Source organism: Doryrhamphus excisus, chromosome 1, assembly GCF_030265055.1.
Source record: "Doryrhamphus excisus isolate RoL2022-K1 chromosome 1, RoL_Dexc_1.0, whole genome shotgun sequence".
Taxonomy (NCBI): domain Eukaryota; kingdom Metazoa; phylum Chordata; class Actinopteri; order Syngnathiformes; family Syngnathidae; genus Doryrhamphus; species Doryrhamphus excisus.
In genome coordinates this window covers 21,248,022-21,271,631 of record NC_080466.1, presented here as the reverse complement: position 1 = coordinate 21,271,631, position 23,610 = coordinate 21,248,022, and the positions used below count along the sequence as shown (strand labels likewise).

Sequence of the window (23,610 nt, the reverse complement as noted above, 5' to 3'; positions counted from 1 at the left end):
TGCGGTGAGCTGTGAAATTAAGGCTCAAATGATTAGAATCAGAGTTTAATGCAGCAGATGCTGGCTCCCCGTCGACAACTGCACAAAAAAAGTCAATTTATGTGCAGCAGCAGCCTTAATGTGACTGAAGACAGTTTCTGGCCTATTTTTAGTCCAATAGTGTGTTTTAGGCCAACAACAGTCATACCTGGCAACAATTTTATTTTAATATAAGGGACATTCATAGGAAAAATTGTATGAAGTAAGCCTGGTTTCTTCCTACTCCTTTTCGGACATAATGGTAATGGTTTTATTTCATTTGAACATGCATCAGATTACAATTGAGTGCATCCCATAATCAGTTCCCAGTTCCACATGTCCAAAAGGAGTAGGAAGAAGCAAAGCTTATTAAATCCTACCCCTCCATATGGTACTTTTACAATCAGTAACTGTTACATTTGTTCACTTCCTGCTTTCCTAATATCGTTTAATTTTTTTTTTTTTCACATACCGAAGTACGAGGTGATATGAGCATCCAATGACATAATGGGTACCATAGTAAGTGTCAATATAGTGATATATATAGCACATCATGACTGGTTCAAGACTCTTCATCCTTGTATTTAGCAAACATCAACTGGACGTCTTGACTTAAACAAGTGTAAACACATTAGTCCACCATAAACTAAACCATTACAATTCATGACGGGGACACTTTTTACTTACCTAATTTAGCTACATGAGTGGGTCAACAAATCTTAAAATTAAAAGTGACCTCAGTTTTTCTTTGTAAAGACAAATCTCACTGGCCGGTGTACCTAATGGAGAGGCCTGTGTGTGTTTCCGTTCCCCGCTGGGTGTGAGGGGCGGGGGTGGGCATTGTTCATGGTAGTGTATCAGGGCGGGAGGAATCAGCGGTGACGGCGGGGTAGTAGGTAGCATGGAGGATGAGGAGGCGATGAAGCTAGCACATATTCCAATATAATAGCAGCAGAGGCGAACCAAATGGCGACCCGGTGTCTCGGTGCCACTTTGTCGGCGGCGATGTTTACGGGGAGGCGGAAGGAGGAGGAGGAGGAGGAGGAGGAGGAAAAGGAGGAGGAAGACTAGACAGTGTGGCAGACAGGTGCGCCTCCTCAGTCCGAGTGTTCCTCCCCCTGTCAGGTGCAGCAGCCATGGATCCCCGTAACAAGGACAAGATGCGAAATCCCATGAAAGCTAAAACCAGCAAGCGGAAAGAAAAGAAGCACCGAAGCGGCGTGTTCACCAGGAGGAAGTCGCTTCGGTCTTTGAGTCATTTCATGGGCAGGATTCTTAAAACTTTGAGCACTTTAGCGCACTTCGGCGAGGGACGACCGCCGGAGTACAAGGAGAAGGAGGACGACGACGGCGGCTTCGGTCGGAGCGACAACGGCGGGTTCAGAGACGACACCCTGGTGGGTCTACCGAAGGTCGGCGCCGTGAAGAAGAGCGCCACGGTGTCCTCTCACGGTTCGGTCAAAGAGCGGCTGTCGTGGTGCTACGGCGACAAGACCCCGGGCGCTCTGGGGCTCAAGAACCACGGCAACACCTGCTTCATGAACGCCGTGGTGCAGTGTCTCAGCAACACCGACCTGCTGGCCGAGTACCTCGGACTGGAGCAGTACAAGCCGGACTTGTGCCACCCGAGGGTGAACGTCCAGGTGAGGGGAGACGAGACCTCTAGGGGAGAGGTGACCGAGCAGCTGGCGTCGCTGGTTCGAGCCCTGTGGACGCTGGAATACACCCCGCAGCTCTCTGTGGACTTTAAGGTAACGTTTGTCACAAAGGGTGCTTACCTGTGTCACATTTCTTCCACTTGGTGCTTCTGTGACAATTTATTGGTGAATGGAGGGTTACCATAAGTTGGCTCTGTTTTTGTATGCAGTGTTTATACCTGTAGTAGTTGCCAGACTCTACAGGTGAGTTGTGGTCCAGAAATGGGCGTGACCAACGCAGGAATTACCATCCCTCCCAAAGACTTCATGCTGCATTCCAGGACACTGGGAAGTTTGAAACTGTGTTTCAATTTGCACACTTCCATACAAATATAAAAGAAAATGCTGCAAATCAATTGCCAGGGGAGCCAAACATTAGCTATGTAACAATAACAATTTCCAAAATTGGTTGATTCTACTAGAAATGAACATTTTACATTCTATATTGTCATTGCAAGGAGTTCATTCATTCATTTTCTACCACTTATCCGCACAAGGGTCGCGGGGGTGCTGGAGCCTATCCCAGCTGTCTTCGGGCGAGAGGCGGGGTACACCCTGGACTGGTCGCCAGCCAATCACAGGGCACATATAGACAAACAACCATTCACACTCACATTCATACCTATGGACAATTTGGACCTAGCATGTTTTTGGAATGTGGGAGGAAACCGGAGTACCCGGAGAAAACCCACGCATGCACGGGGAGAACATGCAAACTCCACACAGAGATGGGCGGGGGTGGAATTGAACTCGGGTCTCCAAGCTGTGAGGCCTGCGCGCTAACCCCTCGCACACCATGCAGCCCATTGCAAGGAGTTATTTCAGTAAAATGTATTTAAATCAATGAGTTATTTTTCCACAAGCAAAACAAATACTCAACCATTTAACACACCATGCCTTGTTTATGTTTACCCAAGTCGAATACATCCCAGCTGTATTGAATGCAGCATGGCATCACACAACAATGCCAGCACCCACAGAGACACACTCAGGGTGAGTTCACACTTGTCATTTTTTGGTTCAGTGAGAACAGACTCCAGTGTGTTTGCTTAAGCGTGAGCATTGTCCAGGACCAAACAGGTGGACCGAGACTGCCTGACAAATGGGTTTTGGTCTGCCTGCAAACGGACTCTAGTCCTACTCTAGGCCACTAAACTTCTAAGAATATACTACTGTTGTCTCATTAGACTGCAATATCCATCAATCTTATTTCTATGCCGCTTGGCCCCCCTAGCATCTCGGGTATGCTGGAGCCTATCCCAGTTGTATTTTGGAGAGGGGTGGGGATACACTCTTGGCTTGGTAGACAGCAGTATGTGTGCTATTTTTTTTTTGGGTCTAGAATACTGCTTACACTTAATTATTTTGTAACTTCATTCTTCTAATTCTTAATTCTTCTGTTTGCAGATGATGTTGTGATTTGTAGTGAGAGTAGGGAACAGGTGGATGAGATGCTAGAAGAGTGGAGTGGAGATGCTGGAAAGGAGAGGAATGAATATTAGCCGCAGCAAGACTGAGTATATGCATTACTGTGAATGAGAGGGACCCAAGTGGAAGAGTGAGGTTACAGCGAGAAGAGATACAGAAGGTGGAGAATTTTATGTACTTGGGGTCAACAGTTCAGAACAATGGAGATTGTGAAAAGGAGGTGAAGAAGCGTGTGCAGGCAGGATGGAACTGGTGGAGAAAAGTGTCAGGCGTGATGTGTGATAGAAGAGTTTCATCCAGAATGAAAGGAAAGGTATACAAAACTGTGGTGAGACCAGCCATGTTGTTTGGTCTAGAGACAGTACCACAGAGGAAAAGACAGGTAGCAGAGATGAGGATGCTGAGGTTCTCATTGGGAGTGACCAGGATGGATAGGATCAGGAACGAAAACATCAGAGCGACATTACATGTTAGAGGCCTTGGAGATAAAGTCAGAGAGGCTAGACTGAGATGGTTGGGACATATCCAGAGGAGAGATAGTGAATATATTGGTAGAAGGATGCTGCGTTTAGAGTTGCCAGGTAGGAGCCGTAGAGGAAGACCAAAGAGGAGGTGTATGGATATAATGAAGGAGGACATGAGGGGAAGTTGTGAGAGAAACAGATGCAGAAGACAGGGTTGGATATCCTGTGGTGACCCAGGGCTCTACATTAAAAACAAAAATGACTTGCCCATGGGGAATCCTTAAGGTGAGAACTACTTGCCCGAACTTGCCCCATGTAAAATGAAAAGACTGCCATAATGATATCATATATCAATATATGCTGATAATTCATCAGATAATAGTACTGATGCATTGTATTTGGAGGAATGTCTGAAAATGTGTGTAGATGTATGTTAACATGGCATGCCATACTACCTTACACATGGTAGTCGTAGTAAGCAGTGATATTTATAAGTTGTGCACCACAATGAAACATTTGACACATTTGTGTACTAGTAAAGTGTTTTTAATCCAGAAAAAAATGCTCAATGGTCAAAGAATAATTTGTGAAGCAAAGGTGAGAAAAATCCACAGAGAAATTGAACCGCTAGATTTTGCAGCTTGTGCAAAATCAGCACTTGGTATTGGATCTAATGGGTGGTGTTTCATTGTGACCACTTCAAATTGTCACAGCAATGTGATTCACTCACCTGTGCCATCATTTGATTTGCTGCTAATAAAATACTTGTTTAGGAGGCACTGGTTCATCACTTTTTGCTGTTTTCCTTCACAAGTTGTTGAAGAATTAGACCATGTTGGCATGGACGCCATGATACTTCCCCCTGGCCATCAGACTGCTGAATGCCAAATAAGCCCCTCTACCTTTACTCACATTATTATTATTTATTTAAATTATTTAAATTATTTGGGCAATTTACTGTTCACGCTGCACTTTACATTATGTTGTTCACATTTGGTGTCTATTCTATCTATTTATTCTCCACATTACTATTATTATTATTATTTATTATTACTTATCTTCTTTTGTGTCTGTTATTATATGGGAGCCAGGCAACGACATTTCGTTGGCAATTTCACTACTGTGTTTTTGTGCAATGACAATAAAGGGAGTCTATCTATCTATAGACGTTTTCCTAGTAAAACGATCGCTGATTGGTTGATCGCGAACAAGAACGGTTGTGGGTAAAACGCGGATTGTGGATTACGGACCGCGGTCTAAATAAACGATTCTGATTGGTCCATTTTAAGATTTGCAAGGATTGGTTTGCAAATTACTACAGGAATTACACAGTCCGTGTTTTACCAACACCCAACAAGAACCGCTTTTAAAAAAACTCTTGGCAGTATGGCATGCTAAAGTGCACTTGCCCGACGGGAATATTAATGATTGGATTTACTTGCCCGAACTTCCCCGGGCCATCGGTACATCGTTATTGTCGAGCCCTGTGACCCCTGAAGGGAAAAGCCCAAAGAGAAAGAAGTAACTTAATTGAGGGCTCTCAATTGTCAGTAGGTGTGAATGCGAGTATGAATGATCTGTATGTACTCTGCGATTGGATGGCAAACAGTCCAGGTTGTACCTTTTCTCTCCGCCAAAGTCAGCTTGCATAGGCTCCAGCTCCACCCTAGTAAGGACAAGCCATATAAAAAATATAAGGATGGATTATTTTGTAGATTTCTTGGGCAGGCGACCGTATGTTCAAAGCAAGCTCCACTTGTCAGTAGTGTTGACATCAAGTGATTAATTGGCCATTTTGTGTGCACATTGACAAACAAAGCCCAGTCAAATAGAAACACTGGGCACGTAAGGAAGTTAATAGCAGGGTCACAATCTAATTTGAACTTTTCAGGTGAAAAAATACCCTATGCATGGTGCTGTCAGGATATTTAATTAACTCTTTTACGTAGGAGGGGGAATGAGGCTGTATATGTTAACAGGGAAGGACATCATTAGGGACACAAAGCACAAGATCCCTGCAGGTTACTTCCACCATGCATAGAGAATAAGCTGGTCATTATCTTAAAATATATACTCTCCGAAAACTCCCCAGTTAGCCACTCGTAGCCCAAAAATGTCTTTACCTAAGCAAAAAGCCATAATTGGCCATGACGTGACACATATCTTTGTGTTTACCAGCACTTCAGGGATGTTCTTTGAAAACAAATACTCGCAAACAATGTAAAGTTTTTACATAGCATTGTAATTCTCAAAAGCCAAACTTCCTGTGTCTTATTTCCTCACACCAAAGTACACAGGTTGTATATCAGTCATATGATGTTTTATGAGTATGTGGTGGTGAGCACAGTGGGAGTTTGCATCGCTCACAGTTACTGATTACACCAAGGTTTGTGTTTCGGTTTGGCCGGACTCACCTGCGCAACTAACCGGCATCCTGAGGTGGTTTGTCTACATTCCTTAGCAGTCATGTGGAGGGAGAGGACTTGATTTACTCCAACGCTGGGCCTACAAGCTGCCCTCCCCTTGAGCTTCTTGAATGGCACTAAACCAGTTTTCTTAGCAGCTGCCTTCATATTCAAGTCTGCAATATCGGTATTGGATTGGAAGTGAAAATGTTGTATTGGAACACCTCTAAACCTCAGCATACCCCCAAGAGACCTCAGTTTAGGTAAAAACAAACAGTTACTGCTGCATTTTCTTGGGATTGTTTTGGAACAGAGAAGACTTGGCTTCAACACAAGGCAGCATCATGTGTCTTGTTTTTATGTTTTACAGTATTTACACTTAGGGCAAGTAGGGCAAGTACAAATATTTACTTTGCACCTAATGCAATTGTCATTTAATTAAGCGGTTGATTTAATCCCCTTACGTGCTAGTATTGCAGTTTCCATCATTTTCTTTGAGAGAAATAATTTCCAACTACTGTACTACAGTAAACCTCGGATATATCGGATTCAATTGTTCCCACTGGTTTTGTCCGATATAAGCGAAATCCGTTATATGCGTATACCGGAAAATGTCCGTTTTACGCATATAAATCTGATATATGCGTAAAACGGACATTTTCCCGTTGCTAAATTGCTAATAGTCACAGTGACAATATGGACGATATCTATCAATATTGTACCCTCAAAAAACAAACCACAGTATGAAGTAATTAATTTGCAGGCATAGGCTATTGTTGACAATAAAATCCTGTACACAAGGCCAGTTATTGCGTCATACAGTAAACGTCAGATATATCGGATTCAATTGTTCCCACTGGTTTTGTCCGATATAAGCGAAATCCGTTATATGCGTATACCGGAAAATGTCCGTTTTACGCATATATCGGATTTATATCCGGTATATGCGTAAATCGGATTTTATCCGTTATAAAAAGGCACTTCCTTGACTATGTTTCCAATGTACCTGGACGCGCAGGCAACGCTGCAAACGCTGCAAATGACGTCGTATAGCGGCCTGTCACGATTCGGTGAATCGGAGCGCCACGATGCGGCCATCCGATATATGCGAGGGAAATTTAATGGAAATGCATTGGAACGGGACTGGAGATTTTGTCCGAAATAGGCGAAATCCGTTATAAAAAATCCGATATATGCAATGAATTTTTATTGGAAATGCATTACAGAAAAATTGGTTCTTTTTTATCTGTCCGTTGTGAGCGAATTTCCGATATATCCGAGTTCGATATATCCGAGGTTTACTGTAGTAAATCACAGGTGGACCAGCATCAACCAAGGGATGGCCTTTTTAGGTTCCACTGTGTATAATGAAAAGCATGTTTCTAAGCCTGTCACCTTGGTGGGCCTCATTTAAGCTGGTAGGACATAAAAGATAGTTCACATCAGTCAGTTCTATTACTTCCTCCTCTTAATGCCCTGAACCGGGCACTCACTTTATACTCTCATTACCACTGGCTGTAGTAAAAGGATGACCAAGAATGAGGAAGAGTTCCCACATGGATTTTTTTTCCTTATTAGAAAGATAATGAGATGATTTAAGCTTGACAGTGTGCGGCATGAGTCACGTCTTGTCCCGGACTGAGATGCATATTTTGGCTGTATCACCAGACCCGCTGGGCCTCTCCTCTGCATTGCAAAGAAAACACGTCCTTCATTTCCCCTTTCTCGCCCGGCCTTGCCCAGTTGCATGGACACAGTGATTTGTGTGTGTGCTCACACGCTGGTCAAAGCTGGAGGGAGCGTTACTGGAGCAAGTGCATCCAGCCTAGAAGACGAAGAAGAAGAAGAGGAGGAGGAGGAGGAGGAGGAGGAGGAGGCCCCCCTCTGAGATGTCTCCAGTGGTGTGTACTAAGAGCTAGGGAGGATGAAGAGGACAAGGGGGCCGGCATTGCTTGTAAATAAAACCACGGCCCTCCCTGTCCTGTCTCCCAGGGAAAAGGACAGGCATCCGTGAAAGCTGCTTGTAGTGCAAAATCCTTCCTAAATCCTCAAGTGCAAAAGTACTTTTTCCCAAGCTGCTTTTAATACCTAATCGTGCTATTCTTATTCGTCAAACCTCACTAATTGGTCTATTTTTGTGTGCATGAAAGTCGTAAAGGAAAAGGTACTTCACATCTGCAGTACTAACTGTAGCTACTTGACTCGACTCTACTACTTTAAAACATTTATTATAAAATAAACATATGGTACATTAAGGCTCATCTCAACTTTGCCAGAAAATATTTTGATGATCGCCAAGAACTTGGAAAATACTGACGAGAAAAGTCTGAACTTTTTCGACGGTATGTGCTCCATTACATTTTGCGCCAAAAGTAACGCTGCATTTTAGAAAAATAACTGAATACACACACCATCCACTAGTATGAACCTGGTGTTAGTTTTATGATTATTATATTACATTTGAGACCAGGGTTCAATTCCACCCTCGGCCATCTCTGTATGGAGTTTGCATGTTCTCCCCGTGCATGCGTGGGTTTTCTCCGGGTACTCCGGTTTCTTCCCACATTCCAAAAACATGCTAGGTTAATTGGCGACTCCAAATTGTCCATAGGTATGAATGTGAGTGTGAATGGTTGTTTGTCTATATGTGCCCTGTGATTGGCTGGCGACCAGTCCAGGGTGTACCCTGCCTCTCGCCCGAAGACAGCTGGGATAGGCTCCAGCACCCCCGTGACCCTCGTGAGGATAAGCGGTAGAAAATGAATGAATGAATGAACATTACATTTTGATGTATGGAGTAAAAGGCAGTGTTTTGTATGAATTAACATGAGGTTTTGCACTTGCATTCCCGCATAGTGTCAGATGATGTGGAAAAAAAAAATACACTATTCTATCTGAGCAGCGTGGGAGAAATTTAGCACACGCACCATGGTGCTTTCAAGGACCGTCAAACATTGTTCCCAAATATGCATGCAAAAACTATTGGTAAATACAGTATTTCGTTCAATCGTGGTTTTTCACTCAAAAAAAGAGTTGTGAATACAATTTCGTTTTAGCTAGTCAGCAGGTTAGTTTTGTGAAAGTGATGCGTTTGCGCTGTCAGCAAAATAATACAGTGTGCAAATAATTACCACATATCTCCAAATGTCGCCAGTTCATACGTCTCACTAACTGTCCGCACCGGTTCCCAAAAAAGGCTATTAACAAAGGCTATAACAAGCACCTCTGTGCCTCACTACTGCAGTACTGAGGCTAATGAACAGGCTGGCTAACATAGCTCACAATAAATGAAAAAAAAAAACAATTGTTGAAAGCATACTGTTAAGGTTGCCTGAAGCACTGTCCTATTTTTACGTAGTAAACCAAGAAATAATAGCACCGGTTGGGTGTTACTAGATCAGTGTTTTTCAACCTTTTTTGAGCCACGGCACGTTTTTTACATTGGAAAAATCTTGTGGCACACCACTAACCAAAAATGTTCCAAAATGTCACCACGACCTCACACGTGCATCAATAAGTCTATGGGAGGAACAAGGTAGGTGTTGCCACACGGACCAATATTACATTGCTATGCTAGTCTTTACACCACAGACACTCCACAGTAGCCACGTTTTTACATGACGAGTTTTTCTCTTTCCGAATGACCTTTCGGGAAACAATGGTATCCATGGAAAGGAATATTCCGATCTCTTGTCTACATGCGCCGTGAAAATCAAACAGAATAGTCAATGGGGCATGCCCAGTAAAACGTAAACATCAACATCACGTGATACCGGCTTCCCCTGAGTTTTTCTTTCACTTGTCGGAATAACTCCGTATTGCCAGTTTTTCGTCTGTCCAGTCTTGAAATTTAGTTTGAATCAAAAACAAACTTTGCTTAGCAGTCCAATGCCGATTGCTGGCCTCCATTTTTAAAAGTGAAGAACGTCTGGATCTGCGTGTTACGTCATATCTGAGCATGCGATGAAAGAACGCACCCGGGATAAATTTAAACAGGAAAAGATCAAATTCAATCTTGCTAATATTTTACAATTAACCTCAGGACATGTTTTATATAGATATATATATTCTTTTTTTTAATAAAACTTGACTTGTGAATAAAGTATAGAAGAGTTTAGATTCTGTTCCACAGATGGCGGTAATGCACACGAAAGCTGCTTGCCAACCGCCAATAAACAAGAGAAGAAGAAAAACACCACGAAGAAGAACGCACCCTGACCAATTTCCGTTTGAGCGGGTACAAGATACCTGAATTGGATTGGGGAAAGGAATATTCCATCCCTGTTCAATTGAATTAATCAATGTTAATGCTATACAAAGTGATATTGGATAATTCCTCACGGCACACCTGACGGTTTCTCAAGGTACACTAGTGTGCCGCGGCACAGTGGTTGAAAATCACTGTACAGTAAACCTCGGATATATCGGATTCAATTGTTCCCACTGGTTTTGTCCGATATAAGCGAAATCCGTTATATGCGTATACCGGAAAATGTCCGTTTTACGCATATATCGGATTTATATCCGGTATATGCGTAAATTGGATTTTATCCGTTATAAAAAGGCACTTCCTTGACTATGTTTCCAATGTACCTGGACGCGCAGGCAACGCTGCAAATGACGGCGTATAGCGGCCTGTCACGGTTCGGCGAATCGGAGCGCCACGATGCGGCCATCCGATATAAGCGAGGGAAATTTAATGGAAATGCATTGGAACGGGACTGGAGATTTTGTCCGAAATAGGCGAAATCCATTATAAAAAATCCGATATATGCAATGATTTTTTATTGGAAATGCATTACAGAAAAATCGGTTCTTTTTTATCTGTCCGTTGTGAGCGAATTTCCGATATATCCGAGTCCGATATATCCGAGGTTTACTGTACTAGATAGTGATGATGACATCACTGGTAGAGCTGGTGGATGTTCACCGATTTAAAACCAAAAATTATAATAAATAAACTGTTTCTCCAATTGGTCATGTCAATTGCAGGTCACTCATACAATTAATGTTCATACGCTATACATATACACCCCCAAGAAATAGCAGCACAGCAAAACAATGACTGGAATGTATTCACGCACACCGACTCATGTGTGACAATAGAGATAGACACATTGGAAGCACTTGTCATCTGCTACACTCATGATGTCTGACGCAGAAGATAAGCTTTCACCGCTGTTTCATCTCCTTGTTTTCAACTGTTTCATGTCTTTATGCAACACACACGCACACACACACACACACGCACACACACACAGTTGGAGCAAATCATTTCAACAGCTTGCACAGTTATTCAAATGAATTTCCCAACCATTCTACAAAGATACTGTGTATGTATCAGTATTTAATGTTTGCCCCCAAGTTGAGCTTCGACAGTACAGATGCAAAATGTTGAACTTTGCCATTGCTGAGTTACCACACATTTGGGGCTGATTAAAGGGAGAAGTGTCCTTCTATTGGTGGAGTGCTGGCGCACATTCATTTGACTGGAAAACACAGCGAGGGGCTTTACACTCGTGGCCTAAAGCTTTTTAATAACACAGGCACTTCTTTTGAGAGTTGTTGAGAGAGGGGCTGCGTATTCATCTTTTTTCACGCTTGAAGGGCCGTGGATCTGTGAGGCTCGAGGAGCTCAGGAGACAAGATGAAGCGAGGCGTTTGAAGTGGTCTTCTTTGTTTGGGGGGGGCGCACAGGAGGTGTGTGACAATGGCATAGGACAACACTGATGGATTGTCTCCTGCTTTCTTTCAAGGACCTCTCATGTGTGGAGATGTTTACATTTGTTTGCAGACATAAATCGTAGTGGTGGAAACGTGCCACCTGGACTCTGATGGGTGATTGCTTTTTTTTTTTTTAAAGAATGGAACAGATGGTACCGGAATAAATTTGAGCAATACAATTACTCATCTTTTTATGAGCACACAGCAATTTGTCAAGTCTAAATGCTGGTACGCTTACAGGCCACAACATTAGGTACTGTGTGGGCTGCATGCTAACCACTAGTCCACCGTGCAGCTCGACAAATAAAGTTCGTTCATTCATTTTCTACCGCTTATCCTCACAAGGAACCTATCCCAGCGGGGTACACCCTGGACTGGTGGCCAGCCAATCACAGGGCACATATAGACAAACAACCATTCACACTCATATTCATACCTATGGACAATTTGGAGTCGCCAATTAACCTAGCATGTTTTTGGAATGTGGGAGGAAGCCGTAGTCAGCTGTCCAGAAAAATTGTAATCCACTAATTATCACTAACACGAGCAACCGTTTATTCATGTACTTCGTGAACACAGTGATTGGCACAGCTACCTGAGTAGTATTAGATACCCTCATCCTATGTGTTCCCCTTAGTTTTGCATTAATTTGATGAAAGACCATTCCATATTCCATCTGTTTAGCTTGTTTTCAATACGGCAAATACAAATAAACTCATATGGCGTTCTATCACACAGGCACAGCAGATGGTCTCACTTAGCCTGGTGGCAGCTGTGTCTCGAAGCAATCACCACCGACTCTTTAGTTAGATACTTTAGTTTGTCTGACGAGTAACCAAACTGTGTACAAACACACTTTTGTTTATGTTGCTATGCCGCTTATCCTCACTAGGGTCACGGGTATGCTGGAACCTATCCCAGCTGTCTTGAACCTGAACTGGTTTCCAGCCAAGCCAAAAGATACTCACATTCATACCTGTGGCCAATGAACCTACATGTGGGGATGTGGGAGGAAACCAGAGAGAGAAAACCCTACATGCTAACCACTCGACCACCATGCGGCCCTGTGAGAGAGCAGTCTGTTGATTTAGCAGAATGTGATTGGTACCTAGAGCTTCACTCGCCATATAAATTGCTTGGGTATAGAATAAAAAGACAGACTGACAATAGCTGATGTTGTGTTGTTAGAGTCAACCAGACAAGACACTGACCCTTCACCGCAAAGAGGATGGGGCGTTAATTGGAAGCAGGTGATATTATATTACAACTAGGGCTGTCACGGGACAAGACGATGCATGAGAATGAGTACAGGAGAAAGTAATGAGGTTTTAACATTAATTAGAAGAAAAGTACAATAAAAAAAATATGACAACACACAGCAAGCAGTCACATGCCGGCGCTGTGAACACCAAGGTATGTTGCATTGCAAGGTGTGTCTAAAGCACTTTATGTGCGCTGTCACACATGCCATAGTTCAGTCTGATTGGCTTCCTTTTCTCCAAGGGAAAATATGACTCTCTGAGACCACATTGTAATTGATTACCAAGTATACTGCACAACACAGAAGTAACAGAACCAATGTTGTAATAGCGGTAACGAGCAAACTAGTCAACCAGCATCAATGATGCTGATGACTTCATTACAAAGAACAGTACAGACTCATGACTTTAACACCAACAGCTGAGTAGCACCATGACACTTTAAAGCGCATGTAGAGGTAGATAAAGCTGCTGCATGCTAACCACTCATGACACTTGAAATACAGCTACTGTAGTCTTGTGGAGTTCATTTAAAAACAGCCACAGCTGTTATGCTAATGTTTTCAGTAATTAAGAATCATTGTGATTATTTGCTTTGTAGCCCACAAGAAAACACTCAGGCCTTGTCCACACACAGCAGGGTATTTTTATTCTGACATTTCCTAGTAACCACGTCGTAGCCAAGCGATGTAGGGTCCGAGGCTGGTTATTGTGTGATTACATTCCAGATTACTCTCATTGACTGATCATCTGATTATGCTGACTTTCTTTCAGAGCATCGTGGCCAAATATGGCACTCAGTTTCGGGGCAACTCTCAGCATGACGCCCTGGAATTTCTCCTCTGGCTGTTGGACAGAGTTCATGAAGATGCCAAAAACCCAAACAACAATAACAGCAGTAGCAGTAGCAACAACGCCAAAGCCAACGTCAAGGTGAGGTCATGCTTTGTCAGTGGCTTTGAACATTTGAAATGGTTTTGTGATCGTATTCATGGCTACTACAGTTACAGCATCTAATGGCAGTTTTTGCTCTCGTGTCAACTTTGTAACCTTGAACTTTGGAAGTATTTGTTTTCTAATCAGGGAATGAGAAGGAGTGGGTAGGGCAGACACATCATGATGATGTTGTCTCAGACATTTTATCATGACACAAACCGACTTCTAATAATATTTACCTTTGCAGAAACATACTGTACATTGGAGAACAGTTCAGTGTCACTTCATGGGGCTAGTTCTGTCCAAAATGTGAATACACTTTTTTTGTGATACACTTTTACAAAAATGGAACTATTTCTTTCAATACAGGGTCCTCTTGTTTGTATTCCCATCCCCCCCCCGATAGCGTTGCTAATAGAGGCATGCTTCATATATGCCAAATAAACATCTTAAGGCCATGACGCTCATTAAGCTGCTAGTAGATGCTATTATAAAGCCGGCTTTGCTCCGCTGATGCAACCAGGCAGAGACCGGCTTTTCATAGTAAGGATCATCTCTGATTTTTTTTTTGTCAATGCTGATCCCCTTTCTAAACATATTTCATTGTATCGCACAATGCGTTATTGTTAGTATAGTACGATAATGTGACAATGTTAGGAATCCCGATTTAGACCTTCATGTTGGCTCATTGGCACATTTTGACCCTTGAATACGCTTGTAGGTACACATTTTGTTACATTTTACTGGTTTCAGTTTCGAGTTCAGTTTCTGAAACCTGGATCATACTCATGTGTTGAAGCACCAATGCATGCTCCACCGTCTCGCCCCAACATTTAGGGATGAATGGCAAGGGAAGTTTACGAAAATGGACATCAGTTCCAAACTGGAAGCCCTCCATGAAGCCATCTTTACCACCTGGAGAAACATTCCCATTATTGACTCCTGGATCCCATCCCAACTGACTTTGGCCTGGACTGTTTGCCAGTCAATCACAGATCTCATATAGACAACAATTATGTACACTCACATATAGGGGCAATTTAGAGTCACCAACTAACTTAACATACATGTTGTTTCTACACATTCCAAATAACATCATCAGTGCTATAGTTTCCTTAAAGCCTCAAATGTGAAGTGGTGGGTGAAGTTCCATGGCAGAAAAGAGCAAATGGAGGGAATGTGGTATTGGTGACAGAGGAGGGCAGGAAATGGTCTCCGAGGATTTTTGTCTTTCAGGTCCTCTTGGGAAACAGGCGTTGAGGCTGATAGAGGTCATCAGATAGACCTGACAAGAGACTTTACGCCTGTCAACACTCTTCTTGTTGAGTTCACACCCATGATTGGTGCTGTGTTTCTTTTTTCCGTTACATACAGTATTATATGATGCTGACCTATTCAGTTTGTAGTCCGTGGGCCTTATGTGGCTCAGGACCGATCTGCAAGTGGTTCCGACTGTGGGCCATCCAGAGACCTGAGAAAAAAAATACATTTCACAAGCCCTCAGAACATTTCTGTCAAAATTCCTATCATAGTATAGGCTGTGACACTCAACGTAGTGTGGCAACATTCATGAATCAGTCCAGAAGAGGGTATCCTCAGATGACCGATATGGACACAAATAACCAGAATTGTATGCTGCGTCGTCACACACGTGACCTGTGTTTACATCCGAAACAACATGGATGTCCTCAGAACTGTGTTGGTTGTAGCTATTGGTGAAGCGCTTTTTTCTTGCTTTTTTTTTGTAAAGCCAAATACTGCTTCAAATTGAAGAGTGGAGACAAAGAAGCCCTTTGAGATCGGCCATTTCCCCTCAAATAACCATTGTACAACCAAGTCATCTTCTTTTCAACAGACTCCAGTGACAGAGGATGATTCTGATTGGATAGAATTTTAGGAACTACTGCCACCTACAGGTTTGGCATGCTTATGGCTGAGATGAACTGAGAGGGAAATAAACTGTTTTACAAATACTTTGCTATGTGTGGACAAGTCTTGAAGGTGATTTGAGGTATACCTCTGTTGTGGACTAGAATACCGGACTTTAATGGTATTTTCTTTCCAATTGACATTTTAATTCAATTGCAGTGCAACGACCTCATCTGTCAAAGAGGTACTATAAAACATGATATAGTCAAAGGGGGATTTATTCCAAGGCTGTTGAAAGCGGTCTGAGATGGCTTTGTTAGTTCAGAGCTGAATTACATTAGACTGGACAGACATGGATTGTCTCGTGCTGCACTTACTGCGCCCGCTCCATGAGCAGTGTCACCAGTTTTACAGCTTTGCCCAAGTAATATTACGTAACAAACACAAAGGCAGCTCATTCATGTTAATTCACCTTCAAACGGGACCTTGCTAAACCTGCTTGGTTTCATTCGCATGCTTCACTTGGCACCACATTCTTTCGCAAGCTGAGATAAGACAACACTTTGGACACTTTTGGGGGGTCATTTTTATCAGTATTTGACAACTTGATACAACTGTTGAAAAGATCAAATTGTTTTAATTTGTTTATCAATCTAGCCAGATGGGCATGTTTAGGACTGTTTAGGCCTAAACGTGGAGGTGTGTGCTCGACAGAGTGTCAGTCTAATTTAAGAGTTGCTCCACTTTGCACCCTAAGGCTCAGCAGATCTTGAAAAATGCAAAAAGTGAGAAAAGACCAGAAAACGTTGGCTTTTGCTTGAAGGTGTATGAATCTCAACATTTTGAGAGTAGTTTAATTCTGCCTGAGGTCCAGTGTGAGTGAGTTGGATGTCAGCTGAAAACATGTAAGAACTCCTCCATCTCAGCCCACCGACAGACAGCATTGCATTCTGTGGTTTACTGATGCCAGACCAGCGCCCAGACATTATGTATGCATTATTCCTTTTAAATGTCGATAGTGGTTTGGCCTTTTACGGCCCAGGGGGTTTAACTGTGGCGGAGGAGAAAAAAAAATCCTTTGGGCCCCCGCAGCCAACTGCAGAGACTTTGAAATCGGGTCAGTGAAAACGGTACAGCCAGCCAGCCAGCATGTGAGCGGGCCCTCTTATCGACATGGACAGAAATAGTGAGTTTGATAGCTCTCCATGAGAGTTTGCCCCATGTTCTCCAGGGTAAGGCTGGAGGAGGGGGAGGCGAGAGGGCAAATGTCAATGCATGAGACAAGTCAGCTGACAGGCAGCGGTGTTGCATGATGGGAGGGAAGCGGCTGATGGGTGTAAGCCATAAATACATGAATACACTCGTGTGATTTCTGTGTAAGACATGACGTTTCTGTAGACGTACCATGTCAAAGTTTCTAATGTCTTTTTCCATAGACAAAAGACTATCTGACCAAGACCAAGTAGTCTCCAGAAAAAAAAAAACATGTACCACTTACTTTATGTAATGCAGACAGGTAGAAGATGGCTAATTCTCAATGTGCATGTTTAATTTAGAGGATTACCCAAATCTGACCTTTGCGGGAGAACTGAAGCGTGCTATGACAACTATCCAAACTAAACTATATGCATGAACCAAAGTGTAAGCTAGACAGCCTCATAAATCAACGCAAACATCATTACTGACAAACAAATCGGTTGTTTGTAACAACGGAGCATAGAAGGGTCGAGCCACCCACTGCCAATGAAATGCCATCACTGACGGGAGACATGAAAAATTAAAAATGTCCTCTCCGTTTAAAATAGGGAGAAGGAGAAAAGCCAATATCAGCATTTTGAGCGGCAGTCCCATTCATTTATGGTAATGGTAATGGTTTTATTTCATTTGAATATGCATCAGGTTACAATTGAGTGCATCCCATAATCAATTGACAGTTCCACATGTCCAAAAGGAGTAGGAAGAAGCAAAGCTTATTAAATCCTACCCCTACATCTGGTTCTTTTACAATCAGTAACTGTTACATTTGTTCACTTCCTGCCTTTCTAATATAATTTAAGTTTTTATTTTTTTTATTTAATTTTATCAATTTTAAATTTTGTTATTTTTTTTAATTACTTTTATTTTATTTTTTTATTTTTTGTCATGTACTGAAGTACGAGGTGATATGACCATACAATGACATAATGGGTACCATAATAACTGTCAATATAGTGATATGTATAGCACATCATGACTGGTTCAAGACTCTTCATCCTTGTATTTAGCAAACATCAACTGCTTGTATTGTTTCTTGAATTGGCTCATCGTTGTGCATTGTTTGATTTCCTTACTCAATCCATTCCATAGTTTGATTCCACATACTGAAATGCTATGGCTTTTTAACGTAGTCCTAGCATATAAGTGTTTCAAATGTAGTTATTCCCTGAGATCATATTTCTCCTCTCTTGTAGAGAAGTATTGGATGACATTTTTAGGTAATTGGTTATTTTTAGCCTTGTGCATTATTTTAGCTGTTTGGAGATGAACTATATCAGCAAGTATACATATTTGTGATTTTAGAAATAAGGAGTTAGTATGTCCTCTGTAGGCGGCATTATGAATTATCCTTACTGACCATGTTGTTAAGATTGCTTTTATAGTTATTAGCCCATATTTCCACACAATAAGTAAGATATGGTAGAACCAGAGAGCAATAAAGAGTGGAGTGATTTCTGATTGAGAACAAATTTTGCTTTGCTCAATAATGTTTCTTGCTGTTGTTAGCTTAGGTGATTAACACACTTTAAAAGCTTAACTAAAAGAAAAATGTCATCCTTAAATAAAAACTGTACAAGCTGCAGCACTGTTGTCCTTTTTTTTTGTTTCACCCTGCAGACGTAAATGTAATTACATTTTAAGCCAATTAACACCAACAACTGATTATATTATACTGTATTTGCTTCCCAAGTCAACACACATGGAGTGATGGATAACATTTGCACAGCCATTCAGGCTCAAACAAGATGTGTAGCACAAGTAGCCATTGACCTGCATAAATGCTGCTTTTTCACGTCTTCTTAGGTTTCTGCTAAATGAACCAGATGATCTTGCTGCAAGGAGTTGCTGTTTCCACCTCAGAAGTGTTTTTTAGCAGTTAATTAAGTTTGACTAATTCCCTCCCCAGGAAATGATCAACAAAACAAGAGCACTTACTGGCAACATGCCAGTACAATAACAGATACAATAACTACAAAAGATATGGCATCTCTTAGAGTGTCAATCAAAAATGAAAGGTAAACGGCACAGATGCACACACACAGGCATGCATGCGTATGCCTTTTGAGGTGCATTGATATTTGAAAAGATGCCTTTCTTTAACTAGGCAACGAACATTTGAAAGATGAGCTTGTGTTTGCTTAACAGCAAAAAGTGGAATGAAAATGTGGCTCAAATTCAGGCCTTGCACTAAATTATACATGCATAATAAATAGATCATTTTTGTGTCAAAAACAGTGGATAGAAATTCAGTATTCTTTAGTTTACTGCTCAGTTGCAGAAGCGGTGTTCTACTCGGGAGTCTTTATCTGCTGCAGTGTTCAGGCAGGAAGGTAAACACTTGAATTTAGGATGAAGGATGCAGACTGCATCATGTGCTTCTCATCTAAGGTAAAGTGAAGAGCATTTTATATTCTCCCTTCCCACCAATTTCATACAAATAAGAACACAAACTTGGTTCACTCATAACTTTGCAATGAAGATATACCAGGGAGGTCGATGACTAAAATAAGTTGGTTGTATTTTACATTCATTCATTCATTTTCTACCGCTTATCCTCACGAGGGTCATGGGAGGTGCTGGAGCCTATCCCAGCTGTTTTCGAGCAAGAGGCGGGGTACACCCTGGACTGGTCGCCAGCCAATCACAGGGCACATATAGACAAACAACCATTCACACTCACATTCATACCTATGGACAATTTGGAGTTGCCAATTAACCTAGCATGTTTTTGGAATGTGGGAGGAAACCGGAGTACCTGGACAAAACCAGAGATGGCCGAGGGTGGAATTGAACTCAAGTTTCCTAGCTGTGAGTCCTGTGTACTAACCACTCGACACCGTGCAGCCTGTACATATATTACATATTTGAATGCAATTTTTTACTTGCTCTCTGAGATCCACCCAGAGTAGAGCCACAATTCCCTTTTGGGTCTCGACCCACAAATTGACGACCCTCACCCCTGCTATCCACTACCGCAAATAGATTGAAGCCCTGTGGGGAAAAATGAAACATTTGCTGCAATGAATGTAGTAATAAATATCCACGTGGGTTTCTATTTGTGCCTTTTTTTTCCACGCTTTACTAAATCTGATAGGGAAGCAGCAAGGGGGAGAGATCCACAAATCCTTCGAGGCATTTCCCCACCTATTTTTCACACTCATTACGGCGGTCATCTGCTCTATGATAAGTGTGTGCTATCCAGAACTGCTTAGTAACTGAAGATGCAGGCAGTTTTTCCTGCTTGGTTCAGCGTTCAGTAACTGCTGCCACACCCACATTTCCAGGTTCGTCTTCCTTAAATGGCTGTGATTTTTTGATGCCCGTGGACAGGTGGAACATCATAGCTGAGACATTTCCTGCACAATTGAGTAACCTTTCCGTGTGTTAAAGTCAAGTCAGGTCAATGTCGAGCAGATGGTTGACCTGCATCAAGGTCAACCATCTGAATTAAAGCTGTGCTTGCTTTGACACAACATTATAATCCTGTGAGTGTTGTCAGCATTTCAGAGCTGCGATACTATGAAATTGTGAAGAGCATGATGCCGTCCTAGGGTGCACGGCCGTTTTCCAACTTGCTCAGGATCCCAAAAACACCTCCAAGATGACAAGTGCCTTGCTGTGGAAGCTGAGGTATGTCTCCTCCAGATCTGAACCCGACTGAGCACCTGTGGGATATTTTTAAGCAGAAGGAAGTTGGAGGAATGCAAGGTGTCTAACATCTACCAGCCCCACCAGGGATGTCATCATCATGGAGTGGAAAAAGGATTGCTTTGCTACCTGTGTAGCTCTGGTGAATGTAATGCCCTTGAGGATTTAGACAGTGCTTGTTAACAATGATGCTCACACTGAATTTGGACTCGGCTGCAAGGAGTACTCACGTGTTGCCAGCTATTTAGACAATAATGGCTGTGTGGTGAGTTAGTGTTCACAGCAGGTCATCTGTCATGAGGCTTCCACACTGCTGCTTGTTCAAGTTCATTCACGATCAAACACTTCAATTGGATCAGTCCTGTTGCCTTCATCATGGTGAATGTCTCCTTTTTTTTTTGTCGTGGTCTAAATCAATATTTGTCTGCAAATGAACCTGTCCGCTGAGGGCCAGCTCTTAGCCATGCTACCGAACGGAGCCAGTTTTGGCACCCCTGAGCCCTGCCAGCGGCTCTTAATTTTTGTTCTTGCCTTTGTTTTTTTTTTTGGTCAGACAGACATCTCCATAGCAACAGCCAGAGTTGCGGGTCTTACCGCACTAAGCCCTGAAATGGAACAGGCACAAACACGACCCCCCCCCCAACTGAGAAATAGTGCCTAGGAGGAAACATATGCACAAAGGTGCTATTTGCTTTTTGTCGTACCAAGTCTATAAGAATTAGTGCTGTTTCTGGTTCTGTGATGGACCCTCGGACCAGAGGTTATACAGGATTTCCAAATGCCTGTGCTCTCTGTCATTATCTCACAGGCCATCTTGTCCTCTAAGCCCTTCATGAATGGGCTGAATTAACAGCATCCATACAAAAGGAAAATAATTGTTGTGAGTCAGCTGCTTTACTGCTCAGGCAGCGTTTTCCTGAATGGATGGCGACCTGCCCCCAACACATGCCCTACCTATTTTGGTCTCTTAGTGTGTAGGGTTGTGTTTTTGCCACTATGTTTATCTCCCTTACTTCGTAAAAAAATATATCAGGGCTCTACATTAAAAACAAAAATGACTTGCTCATGGGGAATCCTTAAGGTGAGAACTACTTGCCCGAACTTGCCCCATGTAAAATGAAAAGACTGCCATAATGATATCATCTCATTTTTGTGGCATAAAGATACGTACATCACCTTTATAAGCCCAGGCTGATATTAAATTAGTTATCATTTATCAGTGCTTAATATATTTAGCATCAATATATGCTGATAATTCATCAGATAATAGTACTGATGCATTGTATTTGGAGGAATGTCTGAAAATTTGTGGAGATGTATGTTAACATGGCAAGCCATGCTACCTTACACATGGTAGTCGTAGTAAGCAGTGATATTTATAAGTTGTGTACCACAATGAAAGATTATTGAATAGACACATTTGTGTACTAGTAAAGTGTTTAATCCAGAAAAAAATGCTCAATGGTCAAACAATAATTAGTGACGCAAAGGTGAGAAAAATCCACAGAGAAATGGAAGCGCTAGATTTTGTAGCTTGTGCAAAATCAGCACTTGGTGTTGGATCTAATCCAGGGGTGGGCAAACATTTTGACTCGCGGGCCGCATTGATATAACAAAATTTCCGGGGGGGGGCAGACTATATATTTTACACGTAACAGTCCACCTGGTATTATTGTATCTGTAAAATTGTCATGCAATCTGCTATTATTATTTATTATTTTATATTTATATTTAAATATTTAAAAAATAATAAAATATTATAATAATTAAAATAAAATTAAAATAATAATTATTATATTATTATTATGTAAAATATGCAAATATAACAATATTATTATATATAATTAATATAATAATTAGCATTAATATAATAATATATACCGCTAATTATTAACTATTATAATAATCATAATAGTTATGATAATAATATAATAATTATTATTTTAATTTTTATTATTATTATGTGCTTGTGTCTCTTTTTTCAGGAGCACTTTGTAAACAACAGACCATGTCAAACAACGAAATTGATACAACCATCAAAAGGTTGGCTCAGGCCATGATGCCAGGTTGTATGTTGAGTTTAAATTAAATACTTTTGAAAGATTCAAACACTTGGCGGGCCGGATGTGGCCCCCGGGCCGTAGTTTGCCCACCCCTGATCTAATCGGTGGTGTTTCATTGTGACCACTTCAAATTGCCACAGCAATGTGATTCACTCACCTTTGCCATCATTTGATTTGCTGCCGCTAATAAAATACTTGTTTAGGAGGCACTGCTTCATCACTTTTTGCTGTTTTCCTTCACAAGTTGTTGAAGAATTAGACCATGTTGGCAGGGACGCCATGATAGATGTTTTCGTAGTCAAACGATCGCTGATTGGTTCATGGCGAACAAGAACGGGTGTGGGTAAAACGCAGACTGTAGACCGCGGTCTAAATAAATGATTCTGATTGGTCCATTTCAAGATTTGCAAGGATTGGTTTGCAAATTACCAGCGGAATTACGCAGTCCGTGTTTTACCAACACCCAACAAGAACCGCTTTAAAAAAAACTCTTGGCAGTATGGCATGCTAAAGTGCACTTGCCCGACGGGAATATCACTGATTGGATTTACTTGCCCCAATTTTGTTTTAACTTGCCCCGGGCCATCGGTACATCGTTATTGTCGAGCCCTGTATATATTGGCCAAATTATAACCAACAAACACACAAAAATCATGACAAAGTAATTGATGCTTGACTCTCTCGATTGCTTTCTTATTGATATCCTATACACCATTGATGGATGCATTTCATAAATAAACACTGTTTGGGAAAGATAAGACATAATACTGTAATATGCAATAATAGTTATAGAAAAAATGCCATATTTTAATCACAACGAATAGTCAAGAAAGTAACATGTT

At 41.8% G+C, this 23,610-nt stretch overlaps 1 protein-coding gene across 1 annotated transcript in view; it reads left to right on the top strand.

The window, feature by feature from the left end:
• Positions 1-1,051: 1,051 nt before the first annotated feature.
• usp43a (ubiquitin specific peptidase 43a) overlaps positions 1,052-23,610 on the top strand; it is a 75,601-nt gene continuing 53,042 nt past the window's right edge. The window contains exons 1-2 of the mRNA XM_058065343.1: positions 1,052-1,769; positions 13,770-13,928. Of these exons, the coding sequence (XP_057921326.1) occupies positions 1,155-1,769; positions 13,770-13,928 (774 nt within the window). The 5' untranslated portion in view covers positions 1,052-1,154. The remainder of the gene's footprint in view (positions 1,770-13,769; positions 13,929-23,610) is intronic.